The 18,994-nt window shown below is 42.0% G+C and overlaps 2 protein-coding genes across 4 annotated transcripts in view; one reads left to right on the top strand and one right to left on the bottom strand.

Moving 5' to 3' along the window:
* Positions 1–8,577, bottom strand: part of LOC116508699 (uncharacterized oxidoreductase ZK1290.5-like) — a 105,902-nt gene extending 97,325 nt beyond the window's left edge. Inside the window, exon 1 of one of the 3 annotated variants that reach the window (XM_032217347.1) lies at positions 8,357–8,577. In XM_032217347.1, the coding sequence (XP_032073238.1) occupies positions 8,357–8,477 (121 nt within the window). In that variant the 5' untranslated portion in view covers positions 8,478–8,577. The remainder of the gene's footprint in view (positions 1–8,356) is intronic. The other 2 variants (XM_032217346.1, XM_032217345.1) reach the window with 2 other exon arrangements.
* Positions 8,578–8,584: 7 nt separating this feature from the next.
* Positions 8,585–18,994, top strand: part of DPH5 (diphthamide biosynthesis 5) — a 49,596-nt gene continuing 39,186 nt past the window's right edge. Inside the window, exons 1-4 of the mRNA XM_032217348.1 lie at positions 8,585–8,670; positions 11,355–11,424; positions 14,477–14,666; positions 16,954–17,078. Coding sequence (XP_032073239.1) covers positions 14,532–14,666; positions 16,954–17,078 — 260 coding nt within the window. The 5' untranslated portion in view covers positions 8,585–8,670; positions 11,355–11,424; positions 14,477–14,531. The remainder of the gene's footprint in view (positions 8,671–11,354; positions 11,425–14,476; positions 14,667–16,953; positions 17,079–18,994) is intronic.

Here is an 18,994-nt window from a genome sequence, read left to right on the forward strand (position 1 = left end):
AACAGGTCTCCTCTAGTGAAAATGAGATCTTGGAAGCATTATTGAAAGTTAGTGTGAATGTATGGATGAATAGACAAATGGGGCCTCTTTTTTTCTTGGTTTTATTATTTTTACTGGTTTTAATAGCGTTGTGAGCAATTCTTTCTGACAGGATAGGCAGCCATAAAAACATTTAAACCAGGGGTGTCAAAACTGGATTTCTTCAAGGGCTAGAACAGCATTGTACAACTCCGCAGTGACCAGGGGAGGAATGGGGATGGATGCCTCCTGCACAGTGGTGGGATTCAGCCAGTTCGCACCTATTCGGGAGAACCGGTTGGCAACTTTCTAAGCAGTTCGGAGAACCGGTTGTTAACTTTCTAAGCAGTTCGGAGAACCGGTTGTTAACTTTCTAAGCAGTTCGGAGAACCGGTTGTTGGAAGAAATCTCCTTTTGTTTTCTTCCACTTTACAGGGCTAATCCTGTAAGGAAGGCAGGAAGGAAACATTCTGGTGTTGTTTCTAGCCTCATCTTTATTGCCCTGCTTACAGAAACTGCTTCTCCCGTTAACCCTTATTACCATTGTAACAACTAAGGCAAAGCGCCCATCAACCTGAGTGACATTGATTTGGCCATGCCCACATGATCACATGACCACTGAGCCCCGCCTACCCAGCTGGTCATTAGGGCAGAGAACTGGTTGGTAAATTATTTGAATCCCACCACTGCTCCTGCAGCACCCAGCCGGCCAAAATGGGAAAAGGCAGGCCTCACACAGCCCTCTATGCCCCATTTTGGCTAGTAAAATGCTGCGGAAGGCATCAAGGCTGATGGAGCCCCACCATGAAGCCCCACCATGCCCCGTTTTGGCTGGCAGAATGCTGCAGGTGGTCATCTTGGCCAAAAATGGGGCACCGGGGCTGCATACATTTTGGCGGCCAGAGGCCTCACAGGCCCGTCCTTTGCTATTTCTAGGCCGGCCCCGTGGGCCAGATTTAAGCACCCCATGGGCCAGAGTTCGACACCTCTGATTTAAATAAATAAATCCTTTGGCCGGGTCCAGTGATAATGTTCTATTTCTGAACAGCAGTCCGATCAGAAGCCCTGAACACAATGCCTCCCTATTAGACTAATGCATTGATTTCTTTTAAAGGATTATGAAAATAATAACACTTTAAAAATATGACGTATGGTGTATAAACACTAATTAGCATCACTTAAGCAAATTAAGTGTTTTGAGACTTCTTGACTGATCAAATAAAGTCTCCCAAGTGTTAATTACATCAACAATACATATCTTGTCATCATAAGCATAAAACAGAAGTTTCCCTTTTCCTACAATATTTTGTTTTTAGAGGTAATAATTATTTTATTTAGCAAGGAAAAAGACTGTTATTATCAGGCACAATATAGGCAATCTAAATTTTCCTTAATACGTAGTCTATATTTACATGACATACCAAACCACAAACCAGCTAACTATATTTAATCCTAGCACAGAGTCCAAACTCAGTTTGCGGGGCCTATTTATGGTTCTCTGAGTCATTCCAATCCATACATTTTTTTGTTGAAGAAATTATGGTTAAATTAGCCAGCAGTACATGTGCTTTACAATCACTGACATAAGCTACTTAACTTATAAAGCCCTTCATGGTATTGGACCTGGGTACTTGAAAGACCGCCTGCTGCCAATTACCTCCCATAGACCCGTTAGATCGCACAGGGTCGGCCTCCTCCGGGTTCCGTCTACCAGCCAATGCCATCTGGCTACCACCCGGGGGAGGGCCTTCTCTGTAGCAGCTCCGGCCCTTTGGAATGAACTCCTCGCGGAGATCCGGACCCTCACCTCTCTCCAGGCCTTCCGGAAAGCCGTCAAAACCTGGCTGTGCCGGCAGGCCTGGGGTTGATGAGTTCCCCTCCCCTCTCGACTTGTATGGCTGTATGACTCTTGTGTATTTTAATTACGTGTATTGTGTTTGTGTCCCCTTTTCCCCTTCTGAGTTGTTCGCCGCCCTGAGTCCCTCCCAGAGAAGGGCGGCATACAAATAAACTAAATCTTAATCTTAATCTTAAATTCCCAACTAATATACCACCTTGAGAGGGACGTGGTGGCTCAGTGGCTAAGACGCTGAGCTTGTCAAACAGTTCAGCAGTTCGAATCCCTAGCACCGTGTTAACGGAATGAGCTCCTGTTACTTTTCCCAGCTTCTGCCAACCTAGCAGTTCGAAAGCACATTAAAAATGCAAGTAGAAAAATAGGGACCACTTTGGTGGGAAGATAACAGCACTCCATGTGCCTTCGGCATTTAGTCATGCTGGCCACATGACCACAGAGACGTCTCCGGACAGGCTTGCTCTTCGGCTTTGAAACAGAGATGAGCACTGCCCCCTAGAGTCGGGAAAGATTAGGACATATGTGTGAGGGGAGCCTTTATCTTTACTTTATACCACCTTATTTATTGAGATTGATGGACTGTGTGCTTTTATTATTTCAGCATGTTCAATATTAAAGGAACTGATTATCCGCTACACATAGGAAAGGCTTTCGCCTCTACCATATCCTCAAGCTGAAGAAATTTGCATTTCTTGCTCCTAGTTGACATACTCATGCTAACCATGCACAGTTGTCTCCCACCCACACAGCCATTCAAGAATTAAATTTACGCCATTCTTAAATTTGCATCCGGTAGCAGACTAACTCAGAGATTTGTAAACTTTACCATTCTATGAATGAATAAAAGATACGATTCCTGTAAGGCAGAACGGGCAAGGTATAACATACCCTTTACTAAAATATATGGAACTTTCAACGTAATTTCTTGACTTAAATGTTATTATTTTTTTAGCTTTTTTTTCCCTAGCATCTATTAAAAGCTTCCATTTTGAAAGGTTATTCATTTTAAATGAGGGGAAATTAGGAACTTTTTAAACACATGTACATTATAATCACTCCAAAGACTCAGAGTGCATTTCACACTAGAAATCACCAGCACAGCTGTGACTGGTAGATGATTTTGACACGTCTAGGTCCATTGCAGAGATGGGTTCCTTCCAGTTCGCACCTATTCGGTAGAACCGGTTCATCAAATCTACCGAACCGGGTAGAAGAGGTTCCACCAGTGGACCCGGAAAGCAGGCCACACCTACAGAAGAGGTTTTTTGAAACCCACCACTGGTCTTTGGATATGATTATTCTACACTATCATGCTCATATTTATAAAACTCAGTGCCTCTGTGAAAGGTAAGGATGACTACTGCGTTTGTGGTGCAATCAGAACATTGCGTGTGTTGAAGTTGTTTTCACGCAAACCAAAGATGCCTTTTAAAAAACAAGTTTACATCATATTCTTATGCATGCCAGTGCTGTGTGTGAAGTAATTTAAGGTGGTTCTGACAAGTGTCGGTGGCATCTTCATATCTGGTCACATGGGCAGCAAGCCACTCCCATCCGGTCACATGGGCGGCAAGCCACTCCCACAAAGGAGGCCACACCCACAGAGTAGGTTCGAACAATTTTTGAAACCCACCACTGGTCCATTGGCTCATCCGTTTCACAAGGCTATCCTTAAGCTTTGCCTACTGTTTCGTCTGTGGAAATCTGCCATAGGTTTGGTCCTGTATTATGGGAGCAGACTTTGATAGATTCCTGCTTTGTTTGTGCAAATCACTTATCCAAGCAAAGCGGTGCTATTGTCAAAACCTGCTGTGTGCTTTTCTCCCCATTTTGGCTTCGGGGGATCTGGGATTGGCGTGCACAGGCACAGTAAAAACAAGTTTTGGTACTTCCCCCACTTTGCTTCTGCAAGCTCCATCGGCTTTTTAACAAATGCCATCTGTATCTAAGTTACTCTTGACTCCTGAGAATCCCTTCACTAAATTAAGCAAAGATTTACTTGGGAATAAATCTTATCGAATGTAATGGGACTTTGTTAAAATGGCTTGCTTTTGAGACGTATGAGAAGGGGATGTTTTAACTGTATGCGACATGCCTCCTTGGGAAATATGTCCGTATAATAATATAGTAAACAACCAATAAAAAAATATCTCCTCACAACTTTGCAGAATAAAATCTCTTCATACTAATAAGCCAAAGCACCTATCCAGAAGTCATAATAGATTCAATGGAATCTTTTTTTAAGGTTAAAAATAAGATTGTAGCATATACTGTTACAGTAACAAGAATTTCTTACTCAAATTTAAGAGAAGAATGTTCATGTATAATTTATTTATTTGTGTCCCGCCTTTGTTATTCCTACAAATAAGGCAGCAAACAATACTTTCAGTCAACTACATTGTAAGTGCTCAACATACGACCGCAATGGAGACTTCCCATTAGAGTTATATGTCATGACAGTCGTAAAACAGGCCACATTTACAACAATTTTTGTGGTGGCCGTTAAGCAAATCTGGTAGTTGTAAGTGTGAATCCATTGTTCACTAATAGTGCAATTTTTGCTAAAATGGAAAGTGCCACTTTCCGGCAAAACCATTGTAAAACTCAGGATGCTACATTCGGCTGTAAATGTGACCATGTTACCAAGAGCCTGAAGTGCAGTCATGTGGTTCACCAACAAGTGCGCGCTCGACAAAAGCGAGACCGACAAAACCGCGGTGAGAAAACCGCGAGTTCTAAATTGCGCCGACGAATGAGCGCAGAAGCGTGCCGACAACAGCACGCCAACAAAAGCACACCTTCAACAAACCACGAGTTCTAAACCTAACCCTAAACCTAACCCTAACCCTAAACGTACCCCTGAACCTAAGCCTAAGCCTAAACCTAACCCTAAACCTAAATGTACCCCTAAACCTAACCCTAAGCCTAAACCTAAGCCTAAACCTAACCCTAAACCTAACCCTAAATGTACCCCTAAACCTAACCCTAAGCCTAACCCTAAGCCTAAACCTAAGCCTAAACCTAACCCTAAATCTAACCCTAAACCTAACCCTAAACCTAACCCTAAACCTAACCCTAAACCTAACCCTAAACCTAACCTTTACCTTAATTGAAATCCCTAAACCTAACCCTGAACGTAACCCTTACCTTAACTGAAATCGCACTTTTGTGGGCGCGTTGTTGTGGACGCGTTTATGGCGTTGCGGTTTTTGTCGCCACGGTTTCGTTGGTGCGCTTTTGTCATGCGCGCATTTGTCGGGTCACTCAGTCATGTGACCACAGGTGCGGAAGAGACCATCAGAACTTCAGATCCAGGTCATAAGCCTCCTTTTTCAGGTACATCACAACTTTGCCCTGTCACTGAGCAACCAGTTATAAGTTGAGGACCAACTGCAACTATAATTTACTTGTTTGGATTATACAGAGATCATAAAGAACACAAGCAACAAAGATGATTAGGGGACTGGAGGCTAAAACATATAAAGAATGGTTGCTGGAATTGGTTATGCAATCTGTTCCATTGGTTGATTATTCTCACTGTCAGAAAGTTCCTCCTTATTTCTAGGTTGAATCTCTCCTTGGTCAGTTTCCATCCATTATTCCTTGTCTGGCATTCAGGTGCTTTGGAAAACAGCTTGACCCCCCCTCCCTCTTCTCTGTGGTAGACCCTCAAATATTAGAACACTATCATGTTTCCCCTGGTCCTTCTCTTCACTAGACTAGCCATGCCTAGTTCCTGTAGCCATTCTTCATACGTTTTAGTCTCCAGTCCCCTAATCTCTCCTCTGCACTTTTTCTAGAGTCTCAACATCTTATATATATAGTGTGGTGACCCAAACTGGATGCAATACGTTTTAGTCTCCAGTCCCCTAATCATCCCGGCTGCTCTCCTCTGCAGATGTTGAGACTTTCTAGAGTCTCAACGTCTTATATATATTGTGGGGTGACCAAAACTGGATGCAATACATTTTAGTCTCCAGTCCCCTAATCATCCCGGCTGCTCTCCTCTGCAGATGTTGAGACTTTCCAGAGTCTCAACGTCTTATATATATTGTGGGGTGACCCAAACTGGATGCAATACGTTTTAGTCTCCAGTCCCCTAATCATCCCGGCTGCTCTCCTCTGCAGATGTTGAGAATTTCTAGAGTCTCAACGTCTTATATATATATTGTGGGGTGACCCAAACTGGATGCAATACGTTTTAGTCTCCAGTCCCCTAATCCTCCCGGCTGCTCTCCTCTGCAGATGTTGAGACTTTCTAGAGTCTCAACGTCTTATATATATATTGTGGGGTGACCAAAACTGGATGCAATACTGTAGGTGTGGTCTTACTAGGGCAGTGGTAGTCAACCTGGTCCCTACCGCCCACTGGTGGGCATTCCAGCTTTCATGGTGGACAGTAAGGTTTTGCTGTAACTCTGCTTTATAAATTTTATAAAGTAAAGTTACTTCCCTACTTTATAAATCCCCATTACTGGTGGGCGGTTAGAAAATTTTACTTCTAACAGAGATACAAAAGTGGGCGATGGGTATAAAAAGGTTGACTACCCCTGTACTAGGGCTTCATAGAGTGGTATTAGTAGCTCACTTTATCTTGATTGTACACCTCTGTTAATACAATCAAGATTAAGTGAGCTACTAATATCACTCTATAAAGCCCTAGTATAGAGGTAGTCAACCTTTTTATACCTACCGCCCACTTTTGTATCTCTGTTAGTAGTAAAATTTTCTAACCGCCCACCGGTTCCACAGTAAATGGTGATTTATAAAGTAGGGAAGTAACTTCACTTTATAAAATTTATAAAGCAGAGTTACAGCAAACGGTTCCACCACAAAACCGCGTTCGACTAAAGCGCGCTAACTAACCCTAACCCTAACCCTAACCCTAACCCTTAACCTAACCCTAACCCTAACCCTTACCTTAAGTTGAATCGGCTTGCTTTCAAAGTGCTTTTTAAAGCGCCCTTTTTTCTCCGCGCTCGCTGTTGTCGCCCTGCTGATGACGTCAGCGACGCGCTTTAATGGGGCGCGCATTAGTGGACCGCGGTTTTGTCGTGCCACGATAGCAAACCCCTACCGCCCACCATGAAAGCTGGAAGTATACCTACGTGTAGTCTTGCCAGCTGGTTCAAAAACATCGATGCAAGCATAAGCTAAAGGATCTTATAAACTGCTAGCAGATTTCTAAATGAATCACGTCTCTGAGCTTCCAAGAGAGGAAGCTACTTGATTTAATGACTCTTGGCAGAAAAGCACTGGGCAAAAAGAGGACTGCCGTTTTTGACAGTGCAGCCTTACACATTACTCCGAAATATTTTAAGCGAAAGGGGTTTATTCCAAGGTATAGAGTACAGAATCACCGCCCCCTGTCTAGAATAATGATTATATACAGTGGCATAAAGCCATTGCGTATTGTAAACCTGATTTTTTTTTCTCCCCGACTGTGTTCAGTACAATATTTTGCTTAATTTGGCTGGGTGGAAACTCAAGTCACACACCACAATGGGCTTTTTTACCCGTTAGTGTAGCAAGGAGGAGGGAAGCTGTAGCGCAGAGCAGGGGTCTCCAACCTGGGCCACTTTAAGACTTGTGCACTTCAATTCCCAGAATGCCTCAGCCGGCTTTGCCTTGGGAACTTTTAAGACTTGTGGACTTCAACTCCCAGAATCCCTCAGCCGGCTTTGCCTTGGGAACTTTTAAGACTTTTGGACTTCAACTCCCAGAATTCCTCACCCGGCTTTGCCTTGGGAACTCTAAGACATGTGGACTTCAACTCCCAGAATCCCTCAGCCGGCTGTGCCTTTGGAACTCTAAGACTTGTGGACTTCAACTCCCAGAATTCCTCAGTCAGCCTTGGGAACTTTAAGACTTGTGGACTTCAACTCCCAGAATCCCTCAGCCGGCTTTGCCCTGGGAACTTTTAAGACTTGTGGACTTCAACTCCCAGAATTCCTCAGCCGGCTTTGCCTTGGGAAGTTTAAGACTTGTGGACTTCAACTCCCAGAATCCCTCAGTCAGCCTTGGGAACAGTGTTTCTCAACCTTGGCAACTTGAAGATGTCCGGACTTCAACTCCCAGAATTCCCCAGCCAGCAAATGCTGGCTGGGGAATTCTGGGAGTTGAAGTCCGGACATCTTCAAGTTGTCAAGGTTGAGAAACACTGCTTGGGAACTCTAAGACTTGTGGACTTCAACTCCCAGAATGCCTCAGCCAGCAAAGCTTGGTAAAGCTTGACTGAGGAATTCTGGGAGTTGAAGTCCAAAAGTCTTAAAGTTGCCCAGCTTGGAGACCCCTTAGCCGTAGAGCACCTGGAGAAAAACGCACAACGTTGCTTTACAGATGCCAGGATGAATGCCACGGAGGAACGAAGCTCAAAGGCCGGGAAAAGGCGCATGCGCTTGGGCGGTCGTGTTTCATCACATTTAGAATGGCTCTCCCCCAGTCAGACGAGCGGGAGGGGAGGGGGGGAATCCGTGCACTTACCCAGCCCCAATATGGGGATGTTTAAGCCATTAGAAAGGGGGACCGTGGGCACCCGCAATGCTTTGCCGGACTCCCAGGTGCTCATCCTGACCTGCCTGCACCTCAGCAGCAAAGGCACCATCCGGTCGCTGCCCTCATCGCTTCTCCGGGCCGTAAAGCAGCCAGCAGAAGCCCCCCCGGCAGCGCAAAGAGCCGGAGTCTTCGCTGTCGTAAAATCGTCGCAAACGGAGAGCGGTCTTTTTTTTTTTACGGCACCCGGAAGCGAAGGCGAAAGCATGGCAAGGGAAAGAGGCGAAGGTTGAGCTCCGAGACAGGTGCGGGCGGGGAAGGGAAAGGGCAGCGCTGCGCGGGAGGGGGGGTTCTACGGGGGTCTCGGCCAATAGGGAGGGAGGGCGGGCTTCCGGTGACATGCTAAGCAGGCCCTCATTTGCATAGAGCAGTGTTTCTCAACCTTGGCCACTTGAAGATGTCTGGACTTCAACTCCCAGAATTCCCCAGCCAGCGAACGCTGGCTGGGGAATTCTGGGAGTTGAAGTCCAGACATCTTCAAGTGGCCAAGGTTGAGAAACACTGGCATAGAGTGTTCTTTACCTATGAATGAGGAGCCCCCAAAGGTGCGTTTTTCTCAAGAGGCAACTTGGGCTTTCTGCGTTTTCTTTTTTCTTACTAATAAAACGATGCGTTGCATTTAGGTTTGTATCTGATTAACCTTATACACCGAAAAACAGTTATGAAGTTCATTCAAATTTCCAATGGAACTAAATCTTGATGATCCTTGGATTTTCCCGGGAAACAAGCTTCCTCTCTAGGAAATGTGATTCTAAGAATGCTTTGTTAGGATAATGTGATCCAAGAGACCTTTTTTTTTTTTCCTAACTTGAATCTCTTTCCAATTCTATGGTAGTTACTCATGGTTACTCATTGGATGTTATCTCCTGGCCACTCATCCTCTTTATCTAATGTACCTTCATAGGGAACTTGGCAGAACAATGCAGGTACAATCCAAGGGTCCTCATAGAAAGAAAAGACACGGGAACTGTGGGGGCCTCTAGAGGAGAAATCCCACCAGTCATAGATGTGCTGAATTTTGCAGAATCTCATCTCCTCATTCATACATGTCTCAGTCATCCAGGTCATGGTTGCTCCAAAGGTGCTTTTTCAAGAGGCAGCTGGACTTTCTGCGTTTTCTTTGAAGACATTCTTTGAAGACTCATCCAAGAAGCTTCAGCTTTTGACTTGATGGCGAGCTGAAGAAACTTCTCGGATGAGAAGCGAAACATCTTCAAAGAAAACCCAGAAAGTCCAGCTGCCTCTTGAAAAAGCACCTTTGGAACAACCATGACGTGGATCAGGGGTCTCCAATGTTGGCCACTTGAAGACTTGTGGACTTCAACTCCCAGAATTCCTCAACCAGCAAAGCTGGCTGAGGAATTCTGGGAATTGAAGTCCGCTAGTCTCCACTAGCTTTGCTGGCTGAGGAATTCTGGGAATTGAAGTCCGCTAGTCTCCACTAGCTTTGCTGGCTGAGGAATTCTGGGAATTGAAGTCCGCTAGTCTCCACTAGCAAAGCTGGCTGAGGAATTCTGGGAATTGAAGTCTGCTAGTCTCCACTAGCTTTGCTGGCTAAGGAATTCTGGGAATTGAAGTCCGCTAGTCTCCACTAGCTTTGCTGGCTGAGGAATTCTGGGAATTGAAGTCCGCTAGTCTCCACTAGCTTTGCTGGCTGAGGAATTCTGGGAATTGAAGTCCGCTAGTCTCCACTAGCAAAGCTGGCTGAGGAATTCTGGGAATTGAAGTCCGCTAGTCTCCACTAGCTTTGCTGGCTAAGGAATTCTGGGAATTGAAGTCCGCTAGTCTCCACTAGCTTTGCTGGCTGAGGAATTCTGGGAATTGAAGTCCGCTAGTCTCCACTAGCTTTGCTGGCTGAGGAATTCTGGGAATTGAAGTCCGCTAGTCTCCACTAGCAAAGCTGGCTGAGGAATTCTGGGAATTGAAGTCCACTAGTCTCCACTAGCTTTGCTGGCTGAGGAATTCTGGGAATTGAAGTCCGCTAGTCTCCACTAGCTAAGTTGGCTGAGGAATTCTGGGAATTGAAGTCCACTAGTTTCCACTAGCTTTGCTGGCTGAGGAATTCTGGGAGTTGAAGTCCACTAGTCTCCACTAGCTTTGCTGGCTGAGGAATTCTGGGAATTGAAGTCCACTAGTTTCCACTAGCTTTGCTGGCTGAGGAATTCTGGGAATTGAAGTCTACTAGTCTCCACTAGCTTTGCTAGCTGAGGAATTCTGGGAATTGAAGTCCGCTAGTTTCCACTAGCTTTGCTGGCTGAGGAATTCTGGGAATTAAAGTCCACTAGTCTTCAAGTGGCCAGGGTTGGAGACCCCGGACCAGGATGACTGAGACATGTATGAATGAGAAGGTGAGGTTCTGCAAAATTGAGCACATCTATCTATATTAGGGCGGGGGGGGGGGGGACTGGTGGGATTTCTCCTCTAGAGGCCCCCACAGTTCCCGTGTCTTTTCTTCCTATGAGGACCCTTGGATTGTACCTGCATTGTTCTGCCAAGTTCCCTATGAAGGTACATTAGATAAAGAGGATGAGTGGCCAGGAGATAACATCCAATGAGTAACCTTGGTGGAATGTTACTACCATAGAATTGGAATGAGATTCAAGTTAGAAAAAAAAGGTCTCTTGGATGACATTGTCCTAACAAAGCATTTTTAGAATCACATTTCCTAGAGAGGAAGCTTGTTTCGCGGGAAATCCAAGGATCATCAAGATTTAGCTCCATTGGAAATTTGAATGAACTTCATAACTGTTTTTCGGTAGGTTAATCAGATACAAAGCTAAATACAATACATCATTTTATTAGTAAGAAAAAAGATCTGCATTCAAACACTCTACAATCAGGCACTATTTTAATACTTGATTTTAACATTTTTCTTCTTGTGCTGTTACAAATATATAATTAAAATCCACTTTTTTGGTAAAAATTGCAGGAACCCTTTAATTCTCCAGCTCATTTCCATTGGGTGAAGAGAAGTACCTGGACTGAATTTCTGCAACTCGGTATGCAAACTATTGTGTGAACTTGGGCAATGTGTAAAACCTATAGTTTGGATTGTTAATTAATTCACTTCATCAGGAATGAGGGTAATGTGCAAAATACAGCCTGTGCTTAATAGATAGCAGGGGAACTTTGCAAACAAGGATGACTTTGGACTAGGTCAATGTTTTATATGGAGGTGATCAGGAAAGCAGTTATGCTCCAGTGGTTTCATTCTTTAAAATAAAATGATGCATGTGTCTAGAGAATAAAATCCAAAGTTGGAAACTAATATTATTCAGCTAGAGCATCCCTCATTTTTAGCTTATAAACCTCTGGGAGTTCATAAATATTGTCTGTGTTTGATAAATTATTGGCAAAATCTTATTTTTTGCTTTATAACAGTTTCTTATGATATAATTTACAAGTTAAAATAAAATGTTCTAGTAAGAGATTTCAGAAGTAGAAGAGTTGAAGCTGAGGGATTGCTCAGTAGTAGTTAGACCACTACTGAGTAGTAGTTAGACAGAGGTGGGTTCCTACCAGTTCGCACCTATTCGGAAGAACCGGTTCGTCAAATCTACCGAACCGGTTAGAAGAGGTTCCACTAGTGGACCCGGAAAGCAGGCCACACCTACAGAAGAGGTTCCAAAATTCTTTGAAACCCACCACTGGTCCTTGGATATGATTATTCTACACTATCATGCTCCTATTTATAAAACTCAGTGCCTCTGTGAAAAGTAAGGATGACTACTGCGTTTGTGGTGCAATCAGAACATTGCGTGTGTCGAAGTTGTTTTAACGCAAACCAAAGATGCCTTTTAAAAAACAAGTTTACATCCTATTCTTATGCATGCCAGTGCTGTGTGTGAGGTAATTTAAAGTGGTTCTGACAAGTGTCGTCGGCATCTTCATATCCGGTCACATGGGCAGCAAGCCACTCCCATCCGGTCACATGGGTGGCAAGCCACTCCCACAAAGGAGGCCACACCCACAGAGTAGGTTCGAACAATTTTTGAAACCCACCACTGTAGTTAGACCACTACTGAATGGTTAGAACACTTACACCTGGCTTTGGAACAAAGAGTACATTCATTTTATATGAAAGCCCAAGGAATTACTGAAAAAAATAAACCTAAGAAAAGTGGAGGATATATTAAAAGGGGGAATGCAGAGGATTAGGTGCAGAGTATAAAACTTTTAAATCAATTAAATAAATGCATGTGTAAAATGAACATTTTGCCTTTGGTAATGGCTAAAGAAACAGAAGAAAAGTGAAAATATGGTAGTATAAGATAATTCCTACATTTTACAAGGAACTGTCAATTTTTTAGTTATTATTTAGATTTATATACCGCTAGTTCTTCCAAACTAATGGCTGCTTATAACTGTTAACTGTTATAACTGTCCTCTGGGTACCATCGGCGGGTCAATGTCGGCTGGCGACCCCCCGGGGGAGGGCCTTCTCTGTTGCTGCCCCGGCCCTATGGAATGATCTCCCCGTAGAGATCCGGACCCTCACTACTCTTCCGGCCTTCTGTAAAGCCACTAAGACCTGGCTGTTCCGGCAGGCCTGGGGCTGTTGATCAGCATCTAGCCCCATTTTAAGTGTATGTATGTTGTGTAATTTTAAAATGATTATATTTCTATTTTTAATTCCCTTGTTTGTCTGTAAGCCGCCCAGAGTCCCCTGGGAGTGGGCGGCATACAAATACCAATAAACTTCAAACTTCAAACTTAACAACCATACAATATAACATTTATGGTAAAATTAACCCAATTCCCAAACAATACAAGATAGAATGTACATAACCGCAACAGCAATTAATCGATTATTACTGTCCCATTCTTTTTTTTTTTTAACCAGTGGTGAATGATCATTAGAAAACCTTTTTCAATTTCTCCACATTAGCTTTACGTTAATGACCTAAAGAAACCAGCATGTTGATAGTGGTTGTGTAGCTATCAGACGTGAATAGTATTGCTGAAATTGTTAATATTGAAACAATATCTCACTATGATCCATAATATTTTGGAATATTGAAAGTGAATAACTAAATGCACGCAATTGTGTTTCACGTCTAAGTCTATTGATTTTGTTTTTATGACTACGGAGTTGAAAAGTTTGCATGGTATCGTCAAAATATTCCAAGAACTTTTGCAATTTGAACGACAAGTAATCCTCGACTTACGACCACAATCGAGCCCAAAATTTGCGGTGCTAAGTAAGGCAGTTGTTAAGTTAATTTGGCCCCACTTTATGACGTCCCTTGCCACCATTGTTAAGTGAATCACTGCAGTTATTAACAAGGTTGTTATGTGACTCTGTTCTCCCCATTGACTTTGCTTGTCACAAGTTTGCAAAAGATGATCACATGACCCCTGACGTGGCACGACAAAACCGCGGTCCACTAAAGCGCGCCCGATTAAAGCGCGTCGCTGACGTCATCAGCAGCGCGACAACAGCGACCACGGAGAAAAAAGGGTGCTTTAAAAAGCGCTTTGAAAGCAAGCCGATTCAAGTTAAGGTAAGGGTTAGGTTTAGGGTTAGGGTTAGATTAAGGGTTAGGGTTAGGTTTAGGGTTAGGTTAAGGGTTAGGGTTAGGGTTAGGTTTAGGGTTAGGTTTAGGGTTAGGTTAAGGTTTAGGGTTAGGTTTAGGGTTAGGTTTCGGGGGGTTAGGTTTAGGGTTAGGGGTTAATTTTAGCTTTAGCGCTCACAGCGTGGTTTTTCGTCGCGCTGTGATGACGTCAGGTATGCGGTTTCGTCGAGCGCGCTTTAGTCGAACGCGGTTTTGTGGTGGAACCACCCCTGAGACACTGCAGCTGTCATAAATATGAGACAATTGCCAAGCCTCTGGTTTTTAATCATGTGACCATAGGGATGTTTCAATGGTTGCGTGAAAAATAGCCATAAGTCATTTTTTCAATGCCACGGTAACATTGGACACCACGAAATGCACTATTGTAACGGGAAAACTACCTATAATAGAATTTCTCCTAATGCCAATGTTCTATTGCCTACCATTAAGCTTTAATATTTGGTTTTCATGGTATTTTTGTCTGTTTGATTGACAGGTGTAAAAATCCTCCATACCAAAGCGTTTCTTGGTGTGTTCTTTTTTTTCCAAAAATGCTTTACTTGATTGGCCTTGGACTTGGAGATGCCAAAGATATTACAGTGAAAGGGCTGGAAGTAATAAAGCAGTGTAGCAGAGTGTACCTGGAAGCCTACACCTCTATCCTAACTGTTGGAAAAGAAGTGCTGGTATGTGAATATAGGCAGGGAGAATGTAAAATAATATCAGAGCAATGAAAACAGTATTCTAATCTGGTGTGAAATGTTCTATACAATATTGCATCTAGTTCAGTGTTTCTCAACCTTGGCCACTTGAAGATGTCTGGACTTCAACTCCCAGAATTCCTCAGCCAGCGAATGCTGGCTGGGGAATTCTGGGAGTTGAAGTCCAGACATCTTCAAGTGGCCAAGGTTGAGAAACACGGATCTAGTTGCTATATCTTGATTTAATCCACACATAATGGGACTACCTCTGTGAAGGAAAGTTAGAATACAGGAACAAACAGGCAATGAACACAAAACCTCTATAAATTAGAGTTTGGTGATCATATATGGACTTAAATAATTCTGAGCCAATGAGTTCGAATGTTTTAAAAGTTTGATATCGGATTGTCATGACCCTTTAGAATTGAGAATTAGAATTCCTTATTGGCCAAGGAATTTGTCTCTGGTGCATAAGATCTCAGTGTACATACAGCAAGAGCGATAGATCGTTATCATAGTCATTGTAAAAATACAGCCATCATAAAACATTAGCAATAGCAATAGCAGTTAGACTTATGTACCGCTTCATAGGGATTTCAGCCCTCTCTAAGCGGTTTACAGAGTCAGCATATTGCCCCACAGTCTGGGTCCTCATTTTACCCACCTCGGAAGGATGGAAGGCTGAGTCAACCTTGAGCCGGTGAGATTTGAACAGCCGAACTGCAGAACTGCAGTCAGCTGAAGTAGCCTGCAGTGCTGCACTCTAACCACTGCACCACCTCGGCTCCTACATCTAAGATACAACACTTAGTGATAATTATACTAAATAAGCAATCAATATAAATCATACTAGGATACTAAGTAAACAGTATAAATTGTAAGATACAAGCAACAAAGTTATAGTCATAAGGAGATAGGTAAAAGGGAAGATGAGAATAATGATGATAATATTGCCTTTCTAGATAGTTTGACAGAGTTGGGAGAATTTGTTTTTAGCAGTGATAGCATGGTGGGAAAGCTGTCCTTGTGTCTAGTAGTTCTAACGTGCACTGTCCTATAAAGTCGATTTAATGATGAAAGTATAAGTTCTGACTGGTAAGAAATAGACTTGAAGTTGGATGCTCAGTTTCCACACACCCCGTTTGTCCCCAACCCATAAGATTGGAAGCACAATAGGGATATATATATATATATATATATATATATATATGTATGTATGTATGTATGTATGTATGTATGTATGTATGTATGTACGTACGTACGTACATACATGTATGTATGTATATATATATGTATATGTATATATATGTATATATATATATGTATATATATATGTATATATATATATATATGTATATATATGTATATGTGTGTGTGTGTATGTATGTATGTATGTGTGTGTGTGTGTGTGTATGTGTATGTATATATATATATATATATATATATATATATATATATATATATATATATATATATATATCAGCACAAATAAAAAAAACAGTTATATATCTAACTGTTTATCAGTGGTGGGATTCAGCCGGTTCGCACCTATTCGGGAGAACCGGTTGGTAACTTTCCAGGCAGTTCAGAGAACCGATTGTTGGAAGAAATCTCCTTTTGTTTTTCCCCACTTTGCAGGGCTAATCCTGTAAGGAAGGCAGGAAGGAAACATTCTGATGTTGTTTCTAGCCTCATCTTTGTTGACCTGCTTACAGAAGCTGCCTCTCCGGTTAACCCTTAGTACATTGTAACAGCTAAGGCGAAGCACCCATCGACGGGATTGACGTTGAGTTGGCCACACCCACTCAGTCACGTGACCACTGAGCCCCGCCTACCCAGCTGGCCATTAGGGCAGAGAACCGGTTGTTAAATCATTTGAATCCCACCCCTGATGTTTATAGTGTTTAAGAATTCAACAGCTAAATCATAAGTCTTCAAGTGGACTTCGTGTCCCTTAAAATGTGAAAGCAATTTGAAAATTAAACCTACTGTCCCCAGTCCAGAAAGACACGAAAAAGTCAGACCCATGTGCTGTCCTCATTCACTGAAAATAATATTTAAAAAGAATGTGTGACCATCTTTCATGCTCAACAACCCAAAAATTGTGTGCCCCAATATTTGGGACAGTTTCTTAAGCATCTACACGACCTGATCTTAACCTGCTTTGTAGGATAGCAATCACAGTATCATCGTGCCAATTTTTTTTTTGTATATCACCTTAGTTTCCTTTAGAACAAATAAGCTACAGATATAACCTTTTTTCTTTTTCTAGGAAGATTTCTATGGTAAAGAGCTGATCCTTGCTGACAGAGATATAGTAGAGCAAGATGCTGATAGTATCCTGAAAGATGCACATCAAACTGATGTGGCTTTTCTTGTAGTTGGCGATCCTTTTGGGTAAGAAAAGAAAACTCCAAATAAAGTCCCACAACCTATGGTTTCAAATGTATCTCTAGTTTGGTTACACCAAAAAAAAAGTAACTTCCAATCTATTATATGTTTGCTTCAGAATCTCTTCTGCAAGTTCTTGCCTAACTTTCATGGCTTCCCCATTAACACTTTAATTGTACATTAGTGGAAGCTAGCATTAGAATTTAAAAATAGGCTCTAAAATGAATTTGGAGGCTCCCCTTATTTAGAATAATTTTATTTATTTCATATATAACGTGTACAGTGTGTGATCATAATTACCTATGTGGGAATCCTGTTAATAATCAGATTTAATACCAGATCCTAGAAAGGAAGGAAATTCATGAAAAAGTGAAGAGAAAGCACACTCCAAATTTCTTAGCCCTGATGCAATCAGACTTGCCAAGATGACCAACTGTGTTGCATCTTTAAATAGGACTACAGACTAATTTGCATGATGTAATATAATACCTTGCTCATCAGTGGTGAAGTAAATTGATTATTGGATGTCTTGTCTGCCTTTTTTAAAAACAACTATTCTTCGCACAGGCTATTCCTTACTGGTTTCTCTAGAGATTCAGTAAAGCTTGTTCAGACTATTTTGTGAATTTTCATGTTGCATCTACAACCCATATGGTGGTTTTTAAACTTAATGCGGAAGTACAAGTTGCACAATCTATCCATACTGTAAGCGGACATCTGGGTCATTACAAATCAATTTGACTTATTAAGTGTTCTAGCTCCATTTCTACCGTAGTTGCACTCCTTCCTTTCCAGAATGAAGAACAAGCCTCATCAATCTACAGCGTAGAAAGAAAAGCAGCTGTTGTTTCCAGCTGGGGCTTTAAAATTAATATTGCCCTTTTGATGAGAGTGTTGGGAAAATGTAATTGTCATGGACATCATCTGAGAGATTCCAGCTGGGAAAAAAAATATATGCATATACATAAACGGGGATTGATGTACATCCTTAACAACATGAAAGGAATATTTTCTTGCTTTCTTCCTGCCTTTTTAAACAAATGGCACTTACAGATGATACCAACCATGGAGAATTAATATAATTACTCTACTCAAAGCGGTGACATTATTGAAGATGTCTTACTTGAATCTTTGTGCTGAAACACAATGAAAAGAGCCCTTTGATCATCCAAATGTTTCCATATAAATAATTCAAATACAAACTTCACACCGAGTTTATTTTCAAACTTACCCATTACTATGTTATCTCAGTTTTTTAAATGTTTATAAGTTTTTGGTGGTCTGACATTCTGACAATTAATGTCTAATCTGGATAAAATTTATTAATTCAATAAAAATAATCTGTATAGAGTTTGGAGATCTGGGGATCTTCCTATCTGCACACAAATGTTAATTTAGTCCTGGAAGAATCTGCTTTGCTGAGAAATATTGATCGTGAATCTTAAGATATTCTTGGACTTGTAGGCCAACAAAGCAGGCAATGGCATTGCAGTCTGGGTTAATCTTATCTATCAATTATGGATTTTCTGATTAATAATATGCTAATTATTTCCATAGTAAAGGGCTGTAATTCCCTTTACCTAGGGTTGCTTCTGAATATTATGTTAGAAAACAAACAAGCATAATGTTTAGATTCTAACGGTGATTGTCTGAAGATAGTCAAAAGTCTGAAAAATGCAACTTGGCAGTCTTGTTACAATTGCATTGGCTATCGGTTGAATTTTTAAGCCTGGCTCAGTCACTGATAATTAAAATATTTTAATGATTTAAAAAATTATGCAGTTTGGGATGAAGTTGAGTAGAGCATGAAAGCTTAGCCCTTCTCTATTGTGGTTACTATATGCGTTGTTTGTTGAAGGTGCGCTTTTGTCGGCGCGCTGTTGTGGGCGCGATTTCGATGTCGTTCTTTTCTCGCCGTGGTT

The sequence above is a fragment of the Thamnophis elegans genome, chromosome 5, assembly GCF_009769535.1.
Source record: "Thamnophis elegans isolate rThaEle1 chromosome 5, rThaEle1.pri, whole genome shotgun sequence".
Classification (NCBI taxonomy): domain Eukaryota; kingdom Metazoa; phylum Chordata; class Lepidosauria; order Squamata; family Colubridae; genus Thamnophis; species Thamnophis elegans.